General features: G+C 44.9%; 2 protein-coding genes across 8 annotated transcripts in view; one reads left to right on the forward strand and one right to left on the reverse strand.

Moving 5' to 3' along the window:
- The window catches only part of GLYR1 (glyoxylate reductase 1 homolog), a 30,392-nt gene extending 12,224 nt beyond the window's left edge, over positions 1 to 18,168 (reverse strand). For 4 of the 7 annotated variants that reach the window (XM_032460304.1, XM_032460303.1, XM_032460302.1 and 1 more), the window contains exons 1-9: positions 18,048 to 18,168; positions 16,957 to 16,993; positions 15,930 to 16,009; positions 7,421 to 7,559; positions 6,627 to 6,869; positions 3,044 to 3,130; positions 2,123 to 2,179; positions 1,412 to 1,462; positions 1,250 to 1,323 (exon numbers count right to left, since the gene is read on the reverse strand). In XM_032460304.1, the coding sequence (XP_032316195.1) occupies positions 1,250 to 1,323; positions 1,412 to 1,462; positions 2,123 to 2,179; positions 3,044 to 3,130; positions 6,627 to 6,869; positions 7,421 to 7,559; positions 15,930 to 16,009; positions 16,957 to 16,993; positions 18,048 to 18,085 (806 nt within the window). In that variant the 5' untranslated portion in view covers positions 18,086 to 18,168. Of the gene's footprint in view, positions 1 to 1,249; positions 1,324 to 1,411; positions 1,463 to 2,122; positions 2,180 to 3,043; positions 3,131 to 6,626; positions 6,870 to 7,420; positions 7,560 to 15,929; positions 16,010 to 16,956; positions 16,994 to 17,931 lie in introns of all 7 variants that reach the window. The other 3 variants (XM_032460308.1, XM_032460306.1, XM_032460305.1) reach the window with 2 other exon arrangements.
- Positions 18,169 to 18,261: 93 nt separating this feature from the next.
- The window catches only part of UBN1 (ubinuclein 1), a 37,316-nt gene continuing 28,182 nt past the window's right edge, over positions 18,262 to 27,395 (forward strand). The window contains 5 exon segments of the mRNA XM_014551805.2: positions 18,262 to 18,980; positions 22,740 to 23,027; positions 26,053 to 26,139; positions 26,730 to 26,825; positions 27,181 to 27,315. Of these exon segments, the coding sequence (XP_014407291.2) occupies positions 22,779 to 23,027; positions 26,053 to 26,139; positions 26,730 to 26,825; positions 27,181 to 27,315 (567 nt within the window). The 5' untranslated portion in view covers positions 18,262 to 18,980; positions 22,740 to 22,778.

Genomic DNA, 27,395 nt, shown 5'->3' on the forward strand with positions numbered 1-27,395 from the left:
CAGTGCCGCTGGTTTGCTTCACAGTTGACGTCTCACTTATGTTAAAACAGGGTTTGACTAATGGGCGACAAAACCTGGGAGAAAGCACTGGGACTCTGTCCTCAGCCCAGAGCTGAACTTTTTTTTAAACCAACACAATCCTCATTAATTTAACGAGCGACACCCATCCTCTTTTTTTAAATTTTATTTGTTACTAAAAAAAATTGTTTTGGCAGGGGGAGGAGATAATTAGGTTTTTATTTATTTATTTTTAATGGAGGTACTGGGGACTGAACCCAGAACCTTGTGCATGCTGGGCACACGCTCTACCACTGAGCTATACCCTCCCCCTACCTTTCTTTTATTAGCACATACATGCCTTTATCTTCCTCACTCTACAAAGGAAGTTCACTAAATGTAACTGGTAGAACCAGTGATTTCAACAGCACAAAAAATTATGTATAAAGTAAAAGACACACTGTTTTTAGCCTGAGAAATAACTGTACAGAAGACACAGATGGGAAATTCAGACTTAGCTATGTTGCTCAGGAGAATGCTCCTTCTTTAAGAACCCTTTCCATCAACATGACTGTGCAACACAACTGGCTGTCAGAGGCAAGGCAAAGGCGAGTGCGGAGGCAAGCTAAGGCCTGGGGACCACAGGCGAGGCTCCCCCACCTGCTTGGGTGGGGCAGATGGCAGCAGGCAGGTACACAGGAAGGCCTGGGAGGCCACAGCAGGGAGAAGAGGGGAAGGCAGGACAATTGGCTTTCTTCATCTCTTACCCGCACCTGTCCCCACCAGGGCCAAGGTCAGGGTTTTCATCATAGTTCTACAAACCAGTGGTTCTTAAAGTGTGGTCTCCTGACTAGCAGCAACAGCGTATCTGGGAATTTGTTCGCCCCAGACCTACTGACCAAGAAACCCTGTTGAGTGGAGTCCAGCAACTGGTGCTTTATAAAGGAGGAAACTTCCAGGCGATTCTGCGGCACAGCAAAGCCTGAGAACCACTGACTCAAGTGTCTCCTGCTTGAAGACTCAACAGTGAGCATGAAGCCAACTACACCATACATTTACAGGGCAGCTCCTGTCTCCTGCAAGTCAAATTACTCCCAGGCAAATCACTAAGAATTACAACTATCCCCCCCTCTTTTCATTCAGTCCCAGCAATGGCTGGGACATACTCTTAGCAAGCCCCCCTGAGGTCACCCCACCCCGCTCAGCCCCAGCAGAACCAGAGCTACAGAAGCCTTTTCATCAAAGGTCCTACTTTTTGTCTGTGGGTGTGATGCTGCCATTCACGGCCGTGCTGTCTGCTGCCTGGATGGAGGTGGACCCAGTCTCCTAGGGATAGCAAGCACAAGTCGTCAGGTCACCCTGACGTGTGAGGCCCCAGTGAAAATAAAAACGGGAAGGTAAGGAACCTACATACCTCTTCACATATTTTCAACTTCTTTGTGATTGCCTGGTAACAGACAGCTGGCTATTAAAGAGGGAGGGAAAAAACCACTTACTAAACTGACCATTTAATCAGTCTTCATTACAATCTCCCTATTAAGGTTAGGCCTAACGTGGATGTTAACATCAAAAACTTATTTGGTGTCCAATTATACTCAACTCCAAGTGACACATTAGAAGGTAACATGCATCACCTCATTCAGTTCTCATGCAGCTCTGCAAGGTTCTTCAAGTCTTGAGTCTGGAATTACAGAGCTGGTCAGCATAACCGGGCTTGGAGCCCAGATCTGTCCAACTCCAGAGTCACAGATTATCAGCAGATTCTACCAGGGCTCAGCCTCACCTGGCAGACACCTCTCCAGGGCTCATGGGAACTGCCTCCACCAGGCAGCACTGGCTGCCTCGTGGATGGCCCACAGCTCTTGAGGTTTGGTTTCTGTCCTAAATATCTCAAGGCAACCACCAATGTCTCAATCACACAGCCACTGAGTTTTAAGTTTTTTGGGGTTCGTTTTTAATCTTAACAATGGCTGATTCACGAGTGGTCCTCTATGTGTCTTGCTCTGGGCAGCGGTACAGGTGGAGTCTAACTTTTCAGACTAGGAGAGTAAGGTTTGAACAGATCAGCACCCTGCACTCAGGCCAACCCCTGACCAAGGATCAAGAACCTCAAAGAACAACTCACCTTCTCGGTTTGGCTGAGCAGGAAGTGATGGAAATGAGGGTCTGCATCTTTTACAGGCTGAAACCAGAAAAATGCTTAAATAAACAAGTTATCTTCCACCAAAGGTTATTTCCTTCGACCTGACAACTGGCCTCTCCTCTGGCTGAAATACCTCTGGGAGCTAGGCTCATTCTTCAAACTGCCTGGAAACTCATCTCCTATTGTTGGTCTAAGCCTTTTATAAACAACGCCCAGTCCAACTAGAGGAAAACTAGCTTCAAGTGGAAAAGAATGGATGTTTCTGCCAGGTTGGTATATAAATTACTCCTAAATACTGTGTAAAAATATTTTAAAAGCCTACTAGTATTTTTGAAATTCAGCATTCACCAGTTCCTTCAGATGACCCAGTAGACCAAGCCAAATTCTCAGGACTCTTCCCCACTCTCGGGTTTTTGGCCCACTTGTGCTTGGTGTTAGACCCTTGAGTGTCTAGACTTACTGAGGATTGATACTGACAGAGATGAGGTGGGAATGACTGCAGGACCTTCAAGGGCTTTTCATAAGCATGCGTAGCACAGGGGAACAGCGTATCCACACCAAGGATAGGACAGTGTGCAGCCACCACCAAAGCTGAATACACAGTGAAAAGGTGTTTATAAAGTATCAAGTGAAAAAAATCTGCAGAATGATCCCACTCTTGTGAAAACCAACACTGTTCCCAATAGTAAAAACTGCACGAGTGTGTTTATATGAATGATGGTTAAGTGGGTGCGCTGAAGGGTCTGGGGTGAATTGTATCAAACTTAATGGTGAGTACCCCAAGGGTGGGATCTGTGCTTTTTACTCCATACACAAGAAAAGGGAGAAAAGGGAAAGCACACAGTCAGGCCAGGAAACCAGCTCCGAGGCAGGCTTGTCCTGGCCCACGGGAGAGCTCATTACCTCGCTCACGGTTGGCTGCCATTTAAATGCGGCCATGGGTCCAGCCATCATCCCCTTCACGGTACTAGACTCGGGGATGGTGAGATCCTACAGAGAAAAATGCAGATCGTCAACACGCTGTGGCACCTCAGGGGCAGATGTCTTCCTGCCTCAATTGGGGAGCACCTCCTCACCGTTTTGCTTCCTTTGGTCACACTCCACCCCAAACTAGCCCTAGCCAGCTCCATGGTCTCCCAGGCACAGCCCTGATACTGTCCATCGGGAGAAACGGGGCAAGTCCTAATCAGCAGAGTGAGCCTTGCTCTTCTCTGATCCTGAAACAACAAATGTGTTCTTGTGCCAAATTTCACAAGGATGGAGGTAACCAGAAAGCCCAACTGTGGTCTGTAGTGTGGTCAGCAGGTCACAGAGAAAGTTCCTTTTGGCAAATAATGAACATTAAGAAACCAGTACTGGTTTCAGAAGGTATCCACGGTTATCTCGAGAAAAAAAAGCTAAGAAAGCCACATGGTGCAAGAAGAAGAACTGCCCAATATTTTATAGCTGTGAAGTGACAAAACCAGACTTAGAACCTGGGGTGGTCAGGAGCCAAGAGCCCAATGTCTCCCCAGAAAGAAGGAATGAACTGTTTGGGCAGGAGAGTCAAGAGCTCAGTGGGGCATGTTGAGATCTCCAACAGACAGCCAAGTATTAGTGTCAGGAGGGCCACGGAGGCTGGAAGACAGCAAATGCGGAGAGGGCCACGAGGCCAAATCTGCGGCAGAAGGGCAGATTTGGAGCTTTCTCTCTAGACACCTGGCCCATGTAGAGATGCTCAGAAATACGAAGAGGCCTAGCGAGTACTGCCCCAGAGAAGTTTCTGGCAGGATGGACATGCTCTGTGTCTGTTCTGACGCAGTGGCCACTAGTCAAGTCACTACGGAGCACCTGCTGTGTGGCCAGTATGAATGAGAAGCCGGATTTTAAATCAGATTTAATGTAAGGTAATTTAAATGTAAATGGTCACCACTCTAGTGACTAAGGCCACAACAACAAAATGAGAGTAAGGGGAGAAGACAGCTCTCCATCCAGCACTAACCACATGCCTTGACTCCTGAGTCCTTGCTCTCTGCACAAATCTGGATTTTAGGAGAGCCACGGAAGTTCTGCCCAGGTGATTGATGTCCAGAGTGGCACTGCTCCCACACAGTCTAGACACAAACCCAGCCTTTGCCTTCCCGCATGTAATCAACACCCTTGCCGTCAAGGTCAGCCTTGTCTGGTAATCCTCACAGGACAGGGGATTACAGCCCAGAAAGGCAATCACCTAGGGCTCTGTCCAGTTATCAACCAGGCTACTGCACTCTGCTTCAGAGAGGAGCTCACCAGCCAGATGACAGTTACCACAGCAACACACACACTCTTTACGAGAAGAGTCTCTAACGGTAAGCCCGGCAGTGGCCCCTGGGGGCGCACTGAAACCACCACACTCACTGCACAACGGGCTCCTGCCGAAAACTATAAATGCTCAACATTCGTCCAACATGTATTGTTGCAGGCACTGTCTTACGTGCTTTGCTTGTGTTACTCATTTAGTTCTTAGAACAACCTAAGAGGCAATGATCAGACAAGGAAACTGAGTCAAAGGTAGCTGGCCAAGGTCACACAGCAGTATTGTCATGGGTTCATGACTCAAAACTCAAGGCCCTCCCCCTAACCTCTCCTTTATACTTCCCTTTATCCAGAAAGAAGTGGTTTCTCTCCAGGGCAAGCACAGGAGTTGGTGGGATCCATGGTTTAAGATACCAGACAATACACACTGGGAAAACAGTATAAAACCTGACAGCCTAGATTCCTGTGAGTCCCCAGGAGATCAATTCAATCAAATCGAATCAGATCAAATCCCCTGAAAAGCTTTCCTGCACTGCACCGGGCAGTTTCTAAACTTTCTTGCCCTTTGGCTGGAGGTTCCCTGCGCTCACAGGGACCGGGCTGTCCCCACCACTACGTTTGCTCTCGTCTGCACCCTGTCTTAGGTCATCTAACAGCGAGAAGGACCTTTTCTAACGCAGTGGTTGCACAGTGGCAGCTGACAGGCTGAATCTAGTCCAGAGAGGTGATCCTTTGGACCTAAAAGTGTTTTAAAAATTTGAATTAGCGTCTAACATTTAAAATTAAACCACTTCACTTAAAAAATCCGTACTTCCAGCTTCTCTTGAGAAAAACCAGACAATTTCGCAAAAGTTGGCTGGAACCCCGAGGGAGGAGCGCGGCCTCCCCAGATGTCCAGTCGCTGCCTCCCCTAATGCTCTCAGCTCAACCTCCAGCTTCAGCACTCTCTTCCCTCACCTGCCTGATCTTGCTGGTGTCTGAACTTGCAAGTCCTGATCTGATGCCTAGCGTTTCATCATGGCCTCATCACCCAACTGTCTGTGCCAGCCATCTTGGCTTCTAACCCTCTGATCCTCCTCTAACAACCTTCGCCTGTGTTTTGACAGACTAACCCTTCCATCTCAAATTTTCTTCCCTTGGCTTCTAAGACACAAATCTTTTCAGGAAGAGGGTGAGAGGCATGTTGTTCCTGCTTTCCTTTCCTTTCCTGGCTCTGCCCAACCCTGAGCTATGGCATTCTCTCTGCAACGCCACCTCCCGCCCTTCACTCTTCTCTCTTCTTGCTTTCCTGAAAGACAAAGCTCATCGGGTCTCATGGATCCAACATCCTCTCCAAATACTCACCCCTACATCCACATTTCCATCCCAATGTTACTGGAGGTCTCCCTGGCAGTCTAGACATCACTCCAAATGCATCACACCCGAAACAGAACTGGTCCTCTCACCCTGTATGCCAGCTCCTCTCCTTACACATCTGTGCGGAAGAAAGGTAGCACCATTTCCCCAGGGACAAACTGCTCATTCATCTCCCGTATGTAACCAGTTACCAAATCTTATAAACTCTTCCTCTGAAGTGCCTCTCACACGGTTTCTTTCAATTTCTGCTACCACCCCCCAAGGACAGCTCCTTATGAATGCTCACTGAGGTTACCCTCCTCATTGGCTTCGAGCCTCTCTTCTCTGCCCTCCATGACTCCAAACACACAGCTTGGCACACACACTGCCACCTCCACAACCAGCTCAAATCCCTGCATGGCCCCATATCGGCTCCATGATGGTATAACACTGCTTAAATAGACCTCAAGGCTCTTCACCATCTAGTGACAACCTACTTTTCTCTGCCCACTCTCCCTCCTGTCCTCTCCCAGGAAGAGACTGCGCACGCCAACAATAAGCCCACGTGGGCTGTGCCCTTTGTCTGTGGAATGCCTTCCCTCCTTCCTTGCTCAGTCCTTTCCAGTGCCGGCCCTTGCAATGCTGGCTCACAAGGACCCTTCTGCCCTGACCATCTGGCCGAATGCCCGAGCCTCGCGCTCCTGCTTCATGCCCGTGTGTCCAGGCCGTGCCCCTCCCCTGGTCTGCAGAATTCTCTAGGGCAGCGCTCGGCACAGGCCTTGAATCTATTCAGTGAGCTGAGGCATATCGCAGAGCTCAGCACTGCCGTATACAAAGGAAAGTCACTAGTCCCAGAAGCTACAGAGATAAAACAAACCTTCTCATCCTTTGGGGGCCGACCCCGCTTCCGGGGACTTTGCTCCTGGGCTCTTTTTAGAGGGGACTTGGAGCCTCTCTCTGAGGAGCCTGAAGACACCCGCTTCTTTCCTTCTCCCACGTTCTTCTTCACCTTCCCTTCAGACAGGCTAAGCTTGCGCTTCTCATCACCTGAGCTCGGCCTACTTCTCTCCTCACTGGAATTACGCCGATTCTTGTCATCAGCAGAATTGTGGGAAGATGTCTGAAAGTTTAACAATAATAATGATAACCACCACAACAGCCGCCACCGTGACTACCGCTATTTACACGAGCCACGCCCTGTGAGAAGTGCTTTACATGCATTATCCACACAACAACCCTAGGAAGTAGGCGCTGCTGTCACCTCACTTACATTTGGGGAAGCAGATTTTAAAAAAAAGAAAAAATCAAATCACTCGCCCACAGTCCCAAAGCTGGATTTACACCCAGGCGGTGGGTCTGTCCCAGAGCCTGTGCTCCTGATCTCCATGCTGTAAAAGGGAGAGGGCCTGTGCCATACTCAAAAGCTAAGATACTTCTCCTGGGTCCAAGCGACTTTCCTAAGAGCAACAATTTATTCCATAAAGGTCAGCCACATGCATGGAGTTTCAAGTTGATTAGCAAAACACTGATACCTTAGAACTGAAGTAGCTCTCTCTCCACTGGCACTTGGTAAGAACAGTTTCCGGTTCGGGCGACATTTAATCCATTAGTTACTACGCAAAAATAACCGGGCTGGAGTCGGCATGAGGTGAGAACCGCGGGGTCTCTTACCTGGTCTTTCCCTTTGGCTCTTCTGAGGAACTCTTCTACGGCGTCCACAGCTTGCTGGAATCGCTTCCCCTTGTTAATCTTTATCATTTCCTCCTTATGCGCATGATACGGCTTTAGCTGTTCCACTTTGATCCAGGCACTGGCAGAAAACACACAGAGAGAGGATATGTCCACACTGCCTGCGCCAAAAAGTATCAAAGGCCTCACCCCCGCAGAATGCAAACACCCATTTGGCTTCACTGAACTTTGAAACAGGCCTCCCATTTTTCTCAAAACATGCTACTGACCACCCTAAACTCTTGAACCTAAAGTATGTTTTCCTGAAACAAGTCAAGACAACCACCACCAAAACCAGCAACGTCCCAATAAGATCACTGCATTGCAGGTTATTTCTGCTCTCATCCACCAGCCTCCCACGCTGGGCCACATGCCCCCTTCCACTTGCTCAGGGCAGAGGGAACCTGCAGGTGCGCTCCCACTCTTACCACACAGCACACCTGCCCCATGTGGATCCCTGGGGATCGGTCAGGGCACCTGGAAGCACAGCAACCACAGCAGCATCGCTGCCCGCCTGCAGCCCGAGGCTGACTGACATCCTGTCCATCACTGAGAGTCTGCGATGCTACCAGGGCTGAGGGCGACAGCACTGTAAATCCTGCTGCTCTTAACAGACATCTGCGGCCTCGGAGCCTACATTTGTTCATAAATGACTGTATCCATGGCTACTGAACCACACAGAACATGTGACACGTGGTTTGGAACAAGGGCAGCAGCCACTAAAGGAGATTTTTAAAAATAAGCTTCTGCTTGTGATTGAAGGTAGAGGAACACACTCTTCCAATTTTTAATTCTGACCATCAATGCATAACACACAAAAATTTAAAAAAAGCCATCAGCTGTCAATTCTGGGATATCTAGCCTCCCATACTAACCTGCACAAATCTGCCCCTGTTGGCTTCTGTGGTCTCCCTAAACGACATTTAGTTTCCAGAACACCAGCATAAAGGGGAGAATTTTATTGGCTTGGCAAGGTAACAGTTAATTTACAAGTTTTAGTCTGTAATACTCAGAGGTTTCACAGCATAACCTTCAGGAAAAGTGGGTCAGGTCAAGGACATAGAAATTAGCTATCACACTAACTTAGAGTTTCTTCTTTTAGACAAAGATGGAGAATATTCACTAATAATAGTAAAAGAGCTAACTTCTGTGCATAAGAAAATAGTGCTACAGACCCAGCAACATTCACCTGTGGTTCAACTGGTGTGCTAATGTTTGTGACGATGGGTCTGTACAAACACAACCTCTGGAACCATCAGTCTGCAAATGTGACTGCACACCAGGACTAGGCATGCTACCCCTAGGTAAACAGCACCGGAGAGAACGAAGCAACGAACAGGGACTCAGATGCTGGTCTCACTGCACAGAGCTCCAGTGATATGAGGTAAGCAAGTTCTTCTAGTGACCAACTCATCTTAAAGTCTGAAATTTGACACAATAGACCCAATGGGTCCAGTCTACAGGGAGGAAAAATGGAATTAAATTCTCACCCCAGGTTATTTAGCAAGTGCATTTACAGTATTTCTAAGGAAAAACCACAAGAGCAATCAGATAAAATGCCAGACATGCCCTGAAAATAAGTCAAACTTTCAGATTAACTGGCAGCTCCGAGGTGACGCAGTATCAGTGATGAAGCTGAAAGACCCACAGCCCTTAGGAGAGGCCTCTTCCGTCTCTGAGCTTCAGGTCCGAAGCTGAGGCCTGCACATGACCCCAGAACAAAACAGACAGGGTGGTTTTTATGGAGCCCCTTGAGATGGGACGAGAGACTAAGAACCCTGATCCCTGCCTCCCTCTTCCTCACCCCCTCACACTGACCTGATTCAGAGTCAGTGGAAAGGTGAGGACATCTGTGGATGAAGCACCAATAAACCCATGCCTATCTTTTCACTGAAGGATTTTAAGTGGATTACTAACTTCTGCCCAGAGAACAATAGTCAAAACTCATTCACCCCAAAGACTGGCATTTCAGATGTGAAAATGAAATTTTCTTCTCTTACGACCACCTTTGAAGAGTGAAAACAGTTTGCTAAAAGAACTGATGGTATAAACAGGACTTCAAGAATATAAATGCAAGAAATGTTAATCTACTTAAGAAATCAACCTATTGTTGGAGAAACATCCTATCACATCAGAAAAACAATAAATAAACAGCAAGCCCACCAGAGCCCTAGGAGAATGACCTCTTGAAAGCAAGACAAACTGAAATCCACTTTGACCATCTCAATAATTTCTTCTCCTAAGATTATATTGCAAAACCCTCTATCCTTACAAATGGTATGCTTTTCAGCTGGAGCTTCAATAATGTCCCGTTCCCCATCCACTCAGGCCCATCAGCTAGGCCTGGCATGCGACTGGTGCTCAATAAGTAATCACTGAGTAAACGACACCTTCCAGGCACCTTCGGGCGCGGCGGGGCGGGGATGAGGGCTGGATTGCCCAACTCTGGGTTAAACATTGTATGGTTGTAGTGGTTTTTTGTGGTTATTGCTGTTGTTTGTATGTCTTTTTAAAGTGACTGTTCTGTTTCTTTCCTTGATATAAGCTGTAACTTGTGACTTCCCTCTTAACGTGCTCCCAATGCCTAGATAGAGCTGTACTTTTTCCAACCAACTTGCCGTGGGCTGCGAAGACAGAAAAATCAGGCTTAGTCAAGTTATGTCTAATGAACACGGCTTTGCTTCTATACACAAGGAAGTAAATTACACACTGTAGAAGTGAATGACTGAAAATAAGCTAACTGGCAATCAGTGAGCTCACTCTAAAAAATGAAATGGAAGGTCCCTTAATATATGTGGCTAAGTGGGAAACAGCAAGATACAGAGCAGTGTGTATAGTACACTAGCACCTGTGTAAAGACGAGGGAGAGGAACACCTGACTTCCTGGTTATGCACAGAGCATCTCTGGAAGGACACGCCACAAGAAGCCAGTATAACTGGATGCCTGTGGGCCAGGAATGGGTCGCTGAGGGATGAGGATGAAGGGAGCTGTTTCAACGGTTTACAGCTTGATTGAGGGGGAACCATAAACATTAATTAGTTTTTAAAACAACAAATCAACAATCAAGGCCTCTGCTGTTGCACATGGGCTACTCTGACTGCCCAGAAGTTGTCCCCCATGACTTCCTTGTGTAGGTTTGCTAAGGTGAATGGCTACTGCCTGGCTGCTGGTGTAACTGCACCTGTAACTCGGCCAAGAGCAGCAAACCTACCCGGGTATTCTGACACATCTCCTACCAGTGCTTCTCATTTGCGAATATAAAACTCCCACTAAGCCACCCTCAGATTATGCACTCAGAATGAATTTAGAGACTTCACGTTTTCAAACACTTCCATAACTCTGACTTGCTTTCCCCTGAAATTAAAGTCAGACCATGTAGATGTCATATTCATAGACGTGAACAGTCTCAAACACCCTTATATATGTGACTTAGACTTCACACAGACACAATGACCTGGACAGGAGGGAGAACACAAGCGAAGCCCACAGGTGAGAACGAGGACTGGGTCAGGAGACATGCGTCTCCACCTGGATTTGGTGAGTAGTACTAGTAAGTAATTTGTTTGTCTCCTGCACCCTTAAACCAATGAAAGAAGCTGGGGATTACTGAGGTGTTACAGGTCCAAGTCTAAGCTGTTCAGAAATCAAGACACAACAAAAATGCAAATCAAAAACCAAAACCACCAAAAAAGTCACAAAACAAATAACTAAGCATTTCTCAGTTAACTTTATGCAATCATTAGAATACGGAAATCAACAAAGACTTGCAAATAAGACAGACTTAGAAACTTTTTGTTTCCAAAACTTGGAAACATTCCCAAATGCTGGATAAGCTCTCAAGCCGTACTGCCAGCGCCAGCGTGGCCGGTCACTGCTTTTCATGCCAGTTTCTATGATTCCTGTGCACGACACCTGCTCGTGGAGCCCACAGCCACAGTTACAAAGGGCGTCTCCTGCCGCTGGCGCTGGGCTGCAGCGCTAACTAGGACAGCTGCTGTCCCGCCCTGGCAGAGGGGCACCGCTGGCTCAGTCCAAGTGCTGGAGCAGTGGCCCTCACTCTCCGCTTCAACTCTCCAACCATTACACAGTATTGGATGCAGGGAAAATGGGTCAACCAAGTGCCAGGTGAAAAGAAAAAGGGACACTCAGATGGTTCCAATCTACTATGCTTCTAATTATGAGACACAGATTTTTCTAGAAGTTACTTTGGTACTCAGACACCTCACGACCAGCCTGTGCAACTCTGTACTTGGCTTGATGTAACAAGTACCCCCAGCTGGGACCCTGAACATCTTATCACTTAAATTCTTAAGTTTCCTGCCTCCCAGTTTCTACATCTGTTGAAAAGAACCAGAACGACCACCCTGTTTCCTGAAAGAGCTGTTGTGAGGATCCGGTGTGAAGACTGCTACAGTAACTCTACAGCAGTTACGTGGGATTTACCCATTGTTTACTCACGGTTTTCTTTGAACTGGTGTTTCTGGTGGTTTTTGAGCACCTGCAAACTAAATGAACTCCTTCCATTCGCCATCCACAGCCACAGATGAAACTGGTAAACCCTGAGCTCAATGTCTACTCTTATGGGCAGCCACCTGTCCAAGGTGGGCCCTCATGTGCCTGGGACTTAATCCTTGGTTGTGGTCGCATGGTGGATTTGGCAAAGTTACACAGAAGTTATTTTCACCTCTGTATTTCCACGAAATAGAAAATGACTGTGGGCAACTTCATGTAGCCACCCAGGCTCAGAGAGCTAAACCTAGCCATCTTACTAAGACCTTCCCCTCAGGGGGCCTGGCTGGGAAGGTCTAGTCCTCTTCTTCTTGTGAGGAAGAGCCAAGTCGGGAATGAACTACGTTGCCACCCTGGTGACATCACCCTGGTCCTCTCTTCCTAACAGTGGAAGGTCAACATAATTTGCTACATGTTTTGGAAGAGGAGGAGAGAGAAAAATCAGGTTTCTAGAAGACTGAAATCACTGTTTATCTTAAGGAGCTAGCTTTTTTACTCTTTAATAAAGGTCCTTGCTTAAAAAAACAATCACACCTACTTTTATTTTTCCATAAGTAGCATGTTGGTTTTGAAACTGAACATCCCTGATTGAATCCTATGTTCCTCAGGAACAGAGGAACAGCCTCACTGGGTCAGAACATGTCCACTGAGGTCAAGGCCCAGTGACCAGTGAAGCCTCTACCACAGGACATGCCAGGAGCACATGCCTCTCTCCCTGCCATCAAGCCTCTTCTGTAGCCACTTTCGGCTTTGCCCTTCACAAAGTAGTTTTCATCCCTAAAAAGTCTACTTGCATTTCCTGCCTAAACCACCTCTTAACTGTGCCTCATAGAGTGCTCCTTGTATATGTCCTAAACACAGTCCCACAACATTTATTCTGCTCACAGTGCCCCTTGTCAAAACATCTGAGGACTTATGAACAAGTCAGTGTTTATCTCCTGAAGGCCACTTATTATTTCATCACTTCTGACCGTCTTTGCTTTTTCACACTGAAGAGCCCTACTCTTCCACCTGACTCAGTCCCCCCTTTTCTGATCCTGACTGCTTCCATCAGATCTCGCTGGAAGCATAGGCTAGACAGCACATAGTACCCCTGATGAGGCGTGGCGTTTTTACAGAAAGGTGGAACAATGTAAAAATAAGAAAACAAAAAATATTAATAAAAACCAAACCAAACCAAACAAACAAAAAAAGGGTCGAACGATGTTTGGTTTTGTGTTCAAAGCCTTTATGGTCAAAAGAGCAGAACTAGCTGACATCCTTAAGAATTTTCAACTCTCAGATGACTTTCTTTTCAAACAGTCCCACCATGGGAACCCCACCCCACCATGGGCAAGGTCGGTCTGTCTCTCTCTGTCTGTCTGTCTGTCTGTCTCTCTCTGTCTGTCTGTCTGTCTGTCTGTCTCTCACTCACATTTTCCTCTCTTAAAGCCACCTGCTTCTTATCATATTTTTTCCTTTTGTAACAGATCTATGCCCTGACCTGATGTTGGTTGAACACCTGCTCTATGCCAATCAACACCATGAATAAGTGATGCTACTTCCTCATAACTATGACGTGGGGAGTGTTATCCCCAAATGCGGATAAGAACACAGAGGCTTAGAAAGGTGAAATACCCAAATTACACAGCAGGTGAAATTGGTTATCTGAATGCACATTAGTCCGGTCACAAATCCAAAGCTCTTTCCCCAATTTAACTGGCTCCTACTGAATAATCTAGAGTTTACCTTCAGATAATATAAAGATTCTAAATAAAATATGCCTTATAGAACAGATAAACAACAGTTTCTACTGTATTGTACAGGGAACTATACTGAATATCTTGTAGTAACCTACAACGAAAAAGAATATGAAAACGGATATATGTATGGATATATGCATACATGACTGAAACATGATGCTGTACACCAGAAACTGACACATTGTAAACTGACTATACTTCAATTTAAAAAAAAAATTATACCTGCCTTAACACTGATAACTAAGAATCCTTCTCCCTTTAGAGAAGTGCTGTAGATCTTTGTTGCCTTTCACTAAGGCAACTGCTTAGCCACAAAAAGATAACATGTTGTTAGTCCCCTGGCAACTTACGGCTTTTTATGTGGAACTCTATCAAAGAGATTTAAAGGCTGAAGACATTATATCTAGCAGTTACTGTGGATCCACTTGCTTATGGCTCTCCCCAAAGAACTTTAGTTAGACATCACACCATCACCACCAGGTTACTTTTGCTTCCAGGAAGTGTATCCTTTTCACTGGCTTCACGGGTTTGCCTGGTTGAGTGCTGAGATTCACTCAGCTCCAATTTTCTGTGTCCTATCTAGTACTTCTCATATACAGGGAACATAGTTTACTCTTCTAACCTTCCAGCATCTTAAAAAATTATCATAAAAATGCAAAAGCTTTCAGGCCTCCTGCAATCTAATCAATTCCCTACTTTCTATGAGTTCCCACTGGTGTTTCAGACTTGTGTACTTCTTCATTTAGGTAACCTAGCTGGGCCAGCCACGTTGGCTCTGTTCTCCCCAAGCACAAGCTCTTTACCTCAGGCACGGAGGCTCTCTCCTTCCACACATCCAACTAAACTCCCAGTGCTTTCCAGTCTCCCCACTGGCCATCCACCTTCTGTCTTTCCTCCAGAGTTTGATCCAAACCCTGTCTCTCCCACCGGCCTCTCTAACCTGGATGTTCTCCACCGATGTCTCCTTGTTCTAGGTCCCTTTAGTAACTAAACGCACCGCTTATTCTGCACCTAATCCCACTTGAAATGTTCATACTTGTCACCAGAGTTCCTGGAAGACAGGGACCATATTTGCTCTCCTGGAAGTTCCCTCTGCTGTCCAGCAAAGTGGAGTGTGGCTGCACAATCAAGAACTTGTTCTGTGCATCCAACCTGTCTTGCGAAATCCATGGCACTATCAGAACATTCCCTCTTCCAGACTGTCTCTGGCTCTCACAGCTCTGGGCCAGTGACTCCCTTGAAATACAGCCATCAAAAGGCTGCTGAGCTGGTATGTAACAGAGAACTGGGGCTAGGTACATCAGTATATGTGTATGGTGAAGGCAGACATGCCATGTCACCTCTAAGCCAGGATGAGCACTCTGACAGGTAAACCTGCCAGTGAAGAATACTGTTTGTAAGAGATATTCCTATGGAATATTTTACATCACTTTCTAGAAACATGTATTTCAACTATTGGTATTAGGTTTATCAGAAAAGTCACAGACACTTTTCAAAGCCAAAGCTACATTTTCTCCTAAGAATCATAAACAGAAACACAACTACTTTAAGAAAGCAAACCATCTATCTAGACCCAGGTAATCAACTTGCTGGAGTGATGAGAAAGCTAAACACACCACTGGAAACTCAAGTAAATTCACACTCCTTCCCTCACTGTGACTTCGTACATGGCCTATCAAAGAATATCAAATTAATAGTCCTGATTTCAATCCAGGATGGATCTGGTTAAAAAGCTTTACTGTTACAATGTTAGGTCAAGTCATCTAGCTTTACAAGAGTAAGGTTACACAATGACTTTTATTAAGACGAATGAAATTTTAGCTTTCTCTCTATAATTCATGCCTAAGCCATAACGATAAAGAACCATTAAAAGAACCAAATCTGACCCTTTTAAAAAGAACTGCCTGTAGAGTTGGGTAGAGATATGAGAAACTACCTCGATGAGATTATCATATTTAGAAGGCGGTGAGCCCTAGTTCCCACCTGACTAGCACTGTTATTGGCCCCAGGACAGCTGCACAGGACAATCTGTGGGAGATAAGAATAGCTCCTTTTATTTAGGTATGAAGCCAGAATGACATGCCATTCTTACAGACTACAATAAGAGTGAACCAGGATCCCTAGAATATTCACAAAGCAGTTGCACCCAGGGCAACACCCAAACAAAGGGACAGTGAAACTCGTGGTGAGCACTACTCACTGATCTTCTGTTCCAAAAAACTTTACAAAGAAGCATTTCTTTCCACGCGGCTTCTTTAAGTCCTTGGGTGGGTTAACAATCTAGGGAATAAAAGGGAAAGAAAGGTTTTTTCCCATAGCTGTAAGTTGGTAAGAAAAAGAGAGAAATAAAACAAAAGGAGAGTATCTTAAGTAACAAAAGAAAACCAAACCCAGGGCCTAGTTTATGTCCAAATCTGGTACTTTTCCACTGAGATAATGCAATACATGTATGCTAATATTCTAGAAGAGTCCTACATCTATCATCCACGACAGTGTTTAGTGGGAACAATATTCCTTTTACAAGAATGACCATATTTTAAAAAGTTAAAACTAAAACCAACTTCATTATCCCCTGCAACATGGCCCTGTCATCACTAAAGAAATGTAGAGGACACTCTTAAAAATATTCCTGGGCAGGAAGAGTCGAAACAGGTAACAGTGACAAAGAATAACAACTGAGGCACTGAAAATGCCATAATGCAAAGAGACAGCCTAAAGGCATTTCCTGGGCTCCTAGCAAGAATATAAAAACAGAACATTTGGAAAGCTATGAGGGATTGCCTCATGCAAAATGTGGAATGCCAACTTCTGCAAAGATGTACTGGAGCAGCACATATGGTAAAATGGAAAGAAGATTTAAACTTAGTTGGGACAAAAATACTTTGACTTTTCACTAACCTACATTTAGATTTCTTTCTTCCTGGAAAATGTATTTTCTTCTCTTCCATTAGATTTAGATGCAAAGCTAAATTCACGTTAGAATGGATTTTAAGGGTCAAAAGAGTACCACAAGCCATTTCTGATTCGAGAAATAATTTACTGCAGATTAAATGACCTGGTTTATATTGCATTTTCTAAATAAACTGATATGAGAGAAAAAACATTCTGAGTGTTATCTGAAAAGGCCCAGTTTAACTCAATGCTAAAAATTGAGAGGATTGCATCTTAACACGCTCTGCCTCCTCAAACCCAACTTCAGATGTCTTCCCTTAGTGCAAGACACTCACCTTTCCCGGCCAAGGAGGATACCGGCCGAGTTTCCCCCTAGAGAAAACACAAACAGTCAGCATTTGCCCTGGAAAAGCCAGTCCATCTCCTTCAACCCACTCAACATGCAATTTATTTTCCTAAATCTCCACTTGCACCCTCAGGTGCCAGAACAAAAGCTGGCAACCAGCAGTTCTTAATGTGGCTTCCACAGCTGGACCCAAGAGGCTGAAACCCTTCAGAAATAAAAAGCAAAATTGTAGACTTATGTGCGTAAGGTATGTGCATTCTTCTGGTGACAAGGAATACAGAAAAAGAAAAAACCATGAAGAGTCGTTTGTCCAGAGCGTCCTCGTGACAAGACGGGGGTGGGGGGCAGTCTGCTCTGTAAACACAGACTTCCCCTTACAAAGTCTGGTTTAATTCACCAGCCCGGCTTTGACAAATGCTAATGGAAGCCTTTCCTCTGGGTCGAGAAATGAGCTACGCAGCTCCAGGGAGGCGACGACAGTCAGTCTTCGTTCGGGCGGTTGTCTGGGACACAGAAACAGACCACGAGAGGCACCAAGGAGGCACTGGTCACTGCTCAGCCTTCAGTAGTAAAGGAGAAGTCCCCCCTCCATTTCTTCACAGGGCAGCGCCAACAGTCCGGTTTCGACAGCCCCAAACAAGCCGCCCGCACAGGTCGCTTCCACTGCAACGCGGGTTTCGATGGGCTTGCCCGGACGAGATGGTCCCGCGGGCTCCCAGGCTCTCATGCTTTCCCGGGAGCCCCAGTGAGACCCCGAGGCGAGGACCGGGCGTCCGCGGGAGCCGCGCGGCGCGGGGCACTGCTCTCACAGTGGCCGCTGGCGTCCGAGTCCGGAGCGCAGCCCTCCCCGGGCGGCCTCGGGACTCAGAGCCGGGCCCGCCGCGGCCACCCTCGGCCTCAGTCCCCCGGGGCCAGGCTGCCCCTTCCGCCCGGCGTCGTTTCCAGCGCCGGCACCTCGTCTCACCCTCTATCTGCGACCTGGAGCGCATAGAAAGGCAGCCCCGGGGCGGGCCGCGAACCCTACGCCCAGGGAGGCAGCTCTTCGGCGCACCTCGTTCGGCCCCGGCCGCCCGGACTCACCACACCAAATCGCCGAGCCGCAGACTCACAGTCGCCATCTTACCACCCAACCACCGCCGACGCACGGGCCGCCGGGAACATCAGGTCGCCGCGGCGCCGCCCATTGGAGTGCGCCCGGCCACGTGACGGGGGCCGGCCGAAACCAGCCACGCCGTCGCCCTGACGTCACTGCGCCCGCCCGGGCTCATTGGCTGACCGAGCGGCACGTGACCTGGGCGCCGCGGTCTCCGCGCGCCGGGGACCTGAGACTCCCGGCTCCTTCCCCCTCCCTCCGGCTCGCGACAACGAATGCGCCGCGGTCTGAGGCGGCGGTGATGGTGCGGCGGGCCGAGTGAGCGAAGAAGTCGGTCCTGCGGCCCGCCCCGCCCCCGGACCCTGGTCTCCAGCCCCCTCCCTCTCGGCGCTTCGGTTACGGCGGTTAGTGCCGCGCGGGCCCCGGGGCTGACGGCGTCGCCGCGCCGGCAGCTGCCCTGACGGACCTCGGCGCGGCCTGGAAGCCAGCCTCCGCCCGCGCCCGGGGCCCCGCGTTCGGCGGGCTGTGCGTGGCCGCGCCCGGGGGGCGAACAGGTCCTTCGGAGCGCGCTTTCTAACGGTCGGCATCCGGGGAGCGGCTCTGAGCCTGCGTCCGCCCCGCAAGTTCTCCCGGGGTGAAGTGCTGCTCGCTCCGAGGTCCCGAGTTGCCCGGCGGACGTGGAGCCGGCGTCTCTCCACTTCCTCCTGGGTCAGCGCGGCGGCACGGCCGGCGAGGCTTCCCCGGGCGCGCGGGGACCCGGCCATGGGCCGCGGGGTGGGTCGGCCGCCCGCCGGGAGGCATGGCTCGGGGGCCGGCTGCTAGCAGCGCCGCAGCCCGGGCTCCCGGGCCGGCATGAGGACGGCCACGGGGGAACGAGTGCGGCCCGCGGGACCATAGCCTGCGTCGCGCCGGGGACAAAGGTTCGTGTCTTAGTCGGGACCGGGCTCTTCGCGTAAGCCTTGTTGTAGTTTGACACTTTTAGGGAAGTTGGGAGCAGACTGTTACAACAGGAAGGCAGATGCCGGGCATAGTTTCAGTACGTTAGAACTAAAACCATTGAATGGGGAACTGTGAACAGTAGTTCAGCACAGCGTCTCCCTAAACGTAAGTATCTCAGGTAGAAAATGAGAAAGTGTGAAGGTCCCAGTTGTAGACAAAGAGTCTTAAGTCAATTATTGACTTGACTTAGAACCGGGCTCTTGAGTCATCGCCTGCTTGAAAAGGTAGCAGGTGCACACGCATCTCCCATAGGCGTTTTGTTATTTGGAGACTTGTTGTAAGCGTGTTTTTAGCGACCTGGCTTGTCCGCAGCCTGATTTTTCTTTGGAGTTCAGTTTCCCCAAAGTACACTTAGCTAGTTTAAGAAACTGTCATCTACTGTTTTGTGTTGTTTTGAAGATGAACTGATCATTTAAAGCATATTTAAGTTTCCAGGAAGTAATAAAATTCAACATACTGTCCTAACTTAAAAACTCTTTATTTTTGAGAAATTGAAAGGTATTTTAAGGGTTTCATAAAATATATGAATCTTAAATCAACATCACACTGGACCTGGGGACATTCCCGTTAGTCAGGAACATGGCAAAGAATATATTGTCTAATTATTATTTTGGTAGTTCTAGCCAATGCAATAGGATATGAAACAAAAATAAAACATAATTTTTCATAAGGAAGGGGCAAAATTCTCATTTCTGTGGACAATAAGACAGACTATTTTGAAAAAGGTAAGAGAAAACTATTAAAATAAGAGTTTATTGAAGAGACTAATTACAAAATCAGCATATAAAATTGTTAGTGTTCCTACATTTCACCAGTTTGAAAATATGATAAGGAGGGTGCATGACAACAAACAAATACCACTCCTGGGAATAATCTGACATACAACAGGAGGCTAGTATTTCTTGGATAACATCGGTTTAAGTTTTTTACGTAGGATGCTTTTGTTTGTAGAATACTGTGCTTTTATTTAGAATAATGTTCAGCTCATTAAAATTGAGTATTTAAATGTTTAGCTTTTTAAAGCTTTTTTAGCTTTATTGACAAACCTTGTTTTATTTATAAATCTAAGAATGTTTACATAAAAATTAATATACTTGATTTTTGACAGAATTTCAATTAAGGCATCAGTTTAACAGATTAAATTCCCCTAAACGATGAACTCTTTTTATGAAATTTAATTCCCTTAAATATTTTAACCTGCATTTAAAGTTTATATGCTTGTTCTCTCAGATACTTCAAAATTCTAAAACAGTGAACTTGTAAACTTAAAAGTAAAATCTTTCCATGAACTTAACTCTTGTTAAGTCTGATAAATATGTAAATGTTAGGTCTTTTAAAAGCACACTTTCAAATTTAGTTATATTTCCTTAAGCATTGTAAGTAATATTCACTAATATGTCTGATTCTCTCAAATGTTTCAAATGACTTAGTACCAGTCAACCGCAATTATCATGATGACTATAAAACTTAATTCAAAATCTAAGTGTTAATATGCTATAGGTTTGATTTACTTGTTTTCTAGCCTTTATTTCTATAATTTCTCAGGCCTACAAAGTCACTCACACAACCAAGAGAAGCATTTTTACCATCTAGGTGGATTGAAGTTACACTATCTAAAATTTGGGTCAAGATAAGGTTACATTTTAAAATTACTGCCTGAACAGGGCAGGAACCTATTGCCCACTTCTAAGATGACCTTCCTGCATCCCATCGGTTGGTTAACTTGTAGATTCTCTTCTTATAGTGAGACTTCGCGTTCTTTTATGAATGCCTTCACCTTTCAGCTGGCATTTATTTTCACAACCCAGTGCATCATAAATGTGTCTGGGGGCCTTGAAAATTTCTTTTAGGAGAATTTCTTTAGACATATTAGTGCATGATGGTCTTTTGCACCACCAACCTGTTTTGCTGCCAGTTGCTTTCCTTCCTAATTAGAATTAACTCTTCATTTTTAGATATTTTATTCCCCTACCTAGTCTTAGAGATTACAAATCTTCTGGTTGTAATAGGAAGAGTCAATATTACTTGTATATGAATACACATAATGTATGTGGATATATAGGACATATGTAAACCTTCCTGAAGTAATTCACACTTACGATTCATTTATAATCAAAATACAGTGTGATTTTTGTGGGAACTAGTCAAAATTATTTTAAAATTGATATGAAATAATAAATAGACTAGAACAGCCAAGTGTTACTAGTATTACTTTTAAAAGAAAAAGAATAAAGGTGAATCTTTAAGTTATTAAAATATAATCATAGAATTTTTTAAAATTACGTTGTACTGGTTAAGGAGTCTAGATACTGAATGGGTATAGTGGGATAGATTTCAGAAATAGACCTTATGGTATATAGGACTTGTGCCAAATCAGCAGGGAAAAGAGGGATTATTTGGTGACTTTGATGCTGGGAAGAAACCAGATTAGAGCCTCACCTCTCACCTTATAGTAAATTCAACTTGGGTTAAAGAGTTCAATGTGAAAAATGTGTCTGTAAAACAAGAATGGGTAAACTCTTCTACGAAGAATTATTTGGTTGGAGGAGGAGATTTTAGGCATAAAAGAAATGGAAGAAGCCATAAGGGAAAAGAGCCTAGTTTTAACTGCATTAAAAGTTAAAATTTCTTCTTTCATCATACCTCACTCTATGTAAAATTAAACAGTAAATAACAAAGCAGAAAAAAAAGAGGTATGACAGGTATTACATATTTATCATCCATGTTACATATCTGTAATATATTAAAAGCCCTTACAAATCAATAAAAAAAGCTGTGTTTTTCAACTATTCCCTTAATGCTGGACTCCAGGTTGCTTCTATCATTTTTCATATATAAACAAGACTGTAATGACATACAATTCTTTGTAAACTGAAGAATGTTTATAAATAATATTTTTATTGATGTGATAGAATGTGAGTTTTAAAAGGCAGGACACTGAATTAACATATGAAGCACGCACAGTACATACAGTGTGATTTACATATTTCTATTTTGTAAACCCTTGGAATTCTGGAGTTCACAGTATACTTTCACCATTTCCAAGCAACTTTGAAGGTCTTTGGCGTGTGATAATTTGTCACTTTGCTGAGGCCCAGGTTTGGGTGGTGAGAGGCTGGTGTTAGGAAGTGAGCCCCGGAAGCCCCGAGACACTGGTCTTACTTACCCCCTGAGTAGGCAGTACCTCTGTAAACTGATAAAAACTTTGTCATTGTGAAGAATGGCCCTACATGAAAGTAAACTGCTGGTAATGAAAATAAAGAAGTTTTAAGAAAGATTATTCTCAGCAAGAAGAAAAAAAAGGTGTTGGATAAATTAAAAGAAAAAACCCCCAGTATTCTCGAGGATTCTTTGCAATTCTGAGGATTCTTTCAGACTCTGTCAGCATAGGTTCTCTAATGTCAAGGATCTTGTGAATGTGCATAGAAAAAAGACTGGAAAGAAGCATGCTAAACAGTGATTATCTCTGGATGATAGGATTTGGGGTGCTTTTTATATCTATATGAAAATTTATATGTATAAGATAAATAGTATTTATCAGTAAATGGTAATTAAGATAAATTTAATAATGATTCTTCTTGACAGTGAAATTCTTTTTGACTTAAATCTGTATAACTGAACAGAAAAAAGTCATTTTTACCATCTTGCTCTGACCTGGCTGTTCTTTTCAATGTTAACAGAAGCCATGCAGTGACACCTGCTAAGACTTGTTGGTAGCCATGTCGGAGCCCCACAGGGTCCAGTTCACCTCTCTCCCAGGTTCTCTGAATCCTGCATTTTTGAAGAAATCCCGGAAAGAGGAGGTTGGGGGAGCGGAGCAGCATCAGGACTGCGAACCGGCTGCAGCAGCCGTTCGAATTACACTTACCCTCTTTGAGCCGGATCATAAGCGCTGCCCAGAGTTCTTCTACCCAGAGCTGGTGAAGAACTTACGAGGGAAGGTGAAAGGACTTCAGCCCACAGACAAGGTACGTCCCAGTGGCCTCAGGCTCACTCCGCAGATCTAACACTCAGGGCAGTGCGTGCGAATGGGGCTTCCAGAGGGTGGAAGGAAGCAACGCTGGAGAGGCTTTGGCCTTCTGCACAAAGCAGGCACAAGGTTTGCTGGGTTTTGCCTCTGGCAGGAAGGGATAGAATTCTTTTTAGAACCATTTTCCTGCTTTATGCTAGAGAAAATATGTGATTTGAATTATGGCTGATTAATATGAATAACAAATTTTTAATGCCAAGGCTATAAATGTTACGTGTAAATGTGACCCAGCCCCTGGCTTTTCGGTGCTGGAATTTCATGCTGGGCATTTCGCTCTTCTCAGGGAATCTCACTCAGCCTAATATAAGGACAGACAAGAAAGGACACGACTGCTCATTTCGTCTAAACACAGTAATCTGTATAGCTTCTTTATCTGGATGAATAGAAACCTATTTTTGTGGGTTTTGTTTTACTTTTTTTTATTTGATACCAGAATTGAATTGTAGCCTTTAGGGCTTTTGAGAATCTGTTTGATTCTTTGAATCTATTTATTTTCCTGGCAGATTGGTTTTACTTTTTTTAGTGTGGAACTTCTCAAACTGGTATAGAGTAGGGAGAACAGCATAATAAGCCCCCAGGTACCCATCACCCGGCTTTAGTTATTACTGATGTTTCAGCAACTCATTAACATTGTAAAAATTTTTTTATAAACTTTTTAACTGAATTGTATACATAAGAAAAGTGCACATATGATAAATACACAACTTGATGGATTTTCACCAACATACAGTCATGTAACCTGCACCTTGATTACAAAATACAGCATTTTCCAGGGTACCAGAAACCCTCCTCCGGCCCTCCCAAAATACTACCTTGGCTCTCAGTTGTAACCACTGCCCTGATTTGTAACAGCTTAGATCAGTTTTTCATGTTATTGTATTTCATATAAATGCACTAGGCTAGCCTCAGAGGGAAAGGTTAGTAAGGGCCTGCGCCTGCAGCATTTTTACCTGTAGAGTGGCTCTTAGTGCAGTGGGATTAGACGAGTACTTGGCTTACAGCATGTCTGAGGGTCGATGAGCTCATGCAGGTGCAGTTTCCGGCAGATTGCCTCAGTGGCCAGTGCTCCTTCAGTCTAATCCATGAGTGTGCTGTGTGGGGTGAGTGCCTTTGGTTAGAAGGATTATACACTTTTCTTTACTCAGATAAAAATGTGTTTCCTTGATAAAGATCTGATTGGCAGAATGGAAGCCAAATGAGTCTGTGCCAAGGGTCAGTCTGTTGTATGATGGCCAATGGGCGGGGTGAGAAAAAGACATCTCAGATCCACTCACAAATGCTTTTCCAAAGTAGGAATAGTATCTTCTTTCTTGAGAGGAAGAGGAAGTAGCAGAGATGGGTTAAAGTGCTTATTTATGGGCTCAAACCAAATCAGTAGATTAATTGAAATTAGAACCCCAGTGCTCTGATTTCACCAGTTGTGGGGTTCAGATGCCCTCCTTGATTTCAGAAAAATGCATGGGGCCTACACAGAATACTTTGGATCCAGTTTCAGGGGATTCACTCCTGGCTTTCAGGTTCAGAACTCCTGGCTCATCATGTCTACTCTGCAGTGTTCAAAGCACAATGTAATCTGACACATTCACGTATTAACTCATTAAGCATGTCTTTCTCACAATGTGAAGGCTCTGTGCTGAGGACTGTATAAAGGTGGTGAAGCTGCTGTGCCAGCCTCAAAGGAACTCTGCGATCTTGTAGATGTTTTAGGAGAATTATACAACACAGGTAACAGGAGTTACAGCGTGGTAATTGTTTAAGTCTGGTAGAAATGTGGGTCCTGGAGGGCTTAGACAGAGAGAGCTCACGTTCTTGATGCTGTGTTGAGACAGAAGTGGATCCTCATACACTCAAGAAGTAGTGGATGACTACTGTTCACAGAGCATTAAGGAATGCACATTAAATCCAGTGCTATTCCAGATTGGTGGGATTTCCTAAAATTATTTGAACCACTTAGATTATATGCGATCATTGTAGAGAAATTAGAATATACAGACGAGCTGTTTTAAAGACCATTTATAGTATGTACATTGTATAGCATTCCATTCTACATGTATACCCTAAAGCATTTCACTGATCCTTTATGGTTGAGTGAGATTTCAGTAGGCAGAGATGGAAGTGTGGGATAAGAGAATTTTGTTTTCAAACAAACATCCAATATTTTTTAGACTACTCCAAAGTCTTAAGTGTGTTTGATACAGGAGTCTTTTGTTAAAATTAAGATTCCATGCCAAAGAAGCTTAAGATCCAACTCTGGAAAATTTACTCCATAAAAATGCAAGAGTCGGTTTATAGAGTATCAATAAACTTTGGAAAACTGCTTGAAAGTATCTGGAGTGAGTATTTAGAGTGAGAGGGAAGAGATTATTGATCCTTCTATTGCTCCTTCTGTTTACCTTCTAAGGAAAGGCAATGCTATGAACTTGGGTGTGACTTTTGGTAGCACTGAGAGAGGTGCAAGTTCATACCACTGTTCTAACCAATAAGGCAGAGTATTCTCAAGAACTTACACTACTTCTGTGGGTTCTTAATCTTTTTGAGCCATTGACTGCTTTGGAAATCTGGTGAAGCCTATGGACCCCTTCTTAGAATAGTGTTTTTAAATGCGTAAGATAATTTTTAAGATTACAGAGGAAACGAGTTATAACGGAACACAGTCTACGTGGGTTGAACGTTCCTGACTGAAGGCCCTTTGCCCTGTCTGGGGCCCTGCAGGACCTGGCACGACAGTGGGCGATGGTGGGCTTTAATCACGTTCTGTTGAATCTCATGGATGGAAATTTTACTTTCTTAAACAAGTAAGGTAAACACTGATGGAAAGGTAGCATATTTCTACTTTGTCTTTTTTTGAAAAACAGTTTTTATTATGCAGTTTATAGGTGTTGAGTAGTCAGTGAAGGTACTGTGAATAGCATTATGGGAATTCTTTTGTGACTATTATTTTTGTGGGAATGGTCTCTTTACAGAAGAAAGATTTCTCAGATCCTTTCAATGATGAAGAAAAGGAAAGGCATAAAGTGGAGGCCCTTGCCCGGAAATTTGAAGAAAAATATGTAAGATTGCTCTCTTGGACAACAGAACTTAACCTTGTTGAGTGGGGGAGATTTACAGACGTTTCCATATTCCTTTAGTGGTTTATCAACACTGATGTGGAAACAAGTGTAGAGCTTGGAGAGAACAGAATGTAATTATTAAACAAATACATTAAGGTACAAAAACCCATGCAGGAGCAGCTCGTGTGTGGAGCTAAGTGGATAAATAAATGAGAAGGGCTTTTACCCTTAGAATTTATTCTGAGAATAAATGTTTTAATACAGAGCATATGAAGCCATTTAGTTATTTCTTCTGTCTTAGGCCACTTTATTCTCACTATTTACAGGTCTGTTCGATTTTAAAAGGTCTTCAAGGAAGGAGGTTTTGGGAGGGGGTGGAGTATGAGCTTGTTCCAGGGCTTTACACCCTTCCGTCACTAGCTGATGGAGTTCAAGGCAACAATTAATTCTGTGTATTAAAAGAAGCCTGTGTCCTTAGACTTAGAAATTTGTTAAAAGGGTAACTATGGTAGCAATACCTAGAGCTCATGCTTGGTAGTCTTACCATAATTACAAGAAAAAAGAAGCATATGATCTATTTTCAATTTTAGGGTGGAAAGAAACGTAGAAAAGACCGAATACAAGACTTGATTGATATGGGTTATGGTTATGATGAGTCCGATTCCTTCATCGATAACTCTGAGGCGGTAAGTAGTTCGTGAAGATGCCCAGTGGGAACCACTGCGCCCGCCGGCCGACAGTGCCCGGAGGCTGGGGGTGGAGTCAGAGTGGACCTGCCCTTAGCTCGAGGAAGCAGCCTCACTGACGGGAGAGGAAGTGACACCTTGATCTGGGCCTTGGCTCCCACTCTGAAAATGGTGATCAGATTTGTCCAAAACACCTTCTAACTCGGACATTAGTGATAGACCAGAAGCATATCTGAGCATGCCGTCTGAAATGTGACAGAGAGACATAGTCACGGCTGCTCTGTCAAGATGAGCTCTGCACCTTTGGATGGTAGTGCCAGACCCTGGAGCTGACGGTTTGTTTTCCCCCCTTCAGTATGATGAGCTTGTTCCTGCTTCTTTGACTACAAAGTATGGAGGATTTTACATTAATTCAGGAACCCTGCAGTTTAGACAAGCATCAGAATCTGAGGATGACTTCATAAAAGAAAAGAAGAAAAAATCTCCAAAGGTTAGAATGTTGCTCGCTTTGGGATTTCAGAAGTTCTTTATTTTGTGACCTTATAAGACCTGTAGGGGACTTGCCAGATA

This window comes from Camelus ferus, chromosome 18 (genome assembly GCF_009834535.1).
Source record: "Camelus ferus isolate YT-003-E chromosome 18, BCGSAC_Cfer_1.0, whole genome shotgun sequence".
In the NCBI taxonomy this organism is placed as follows: Eukaryota; Metazoa; Chordata; class Mammalia; order Artiodactyla; family Camelidae; genus Camelus; species Camelus ferus.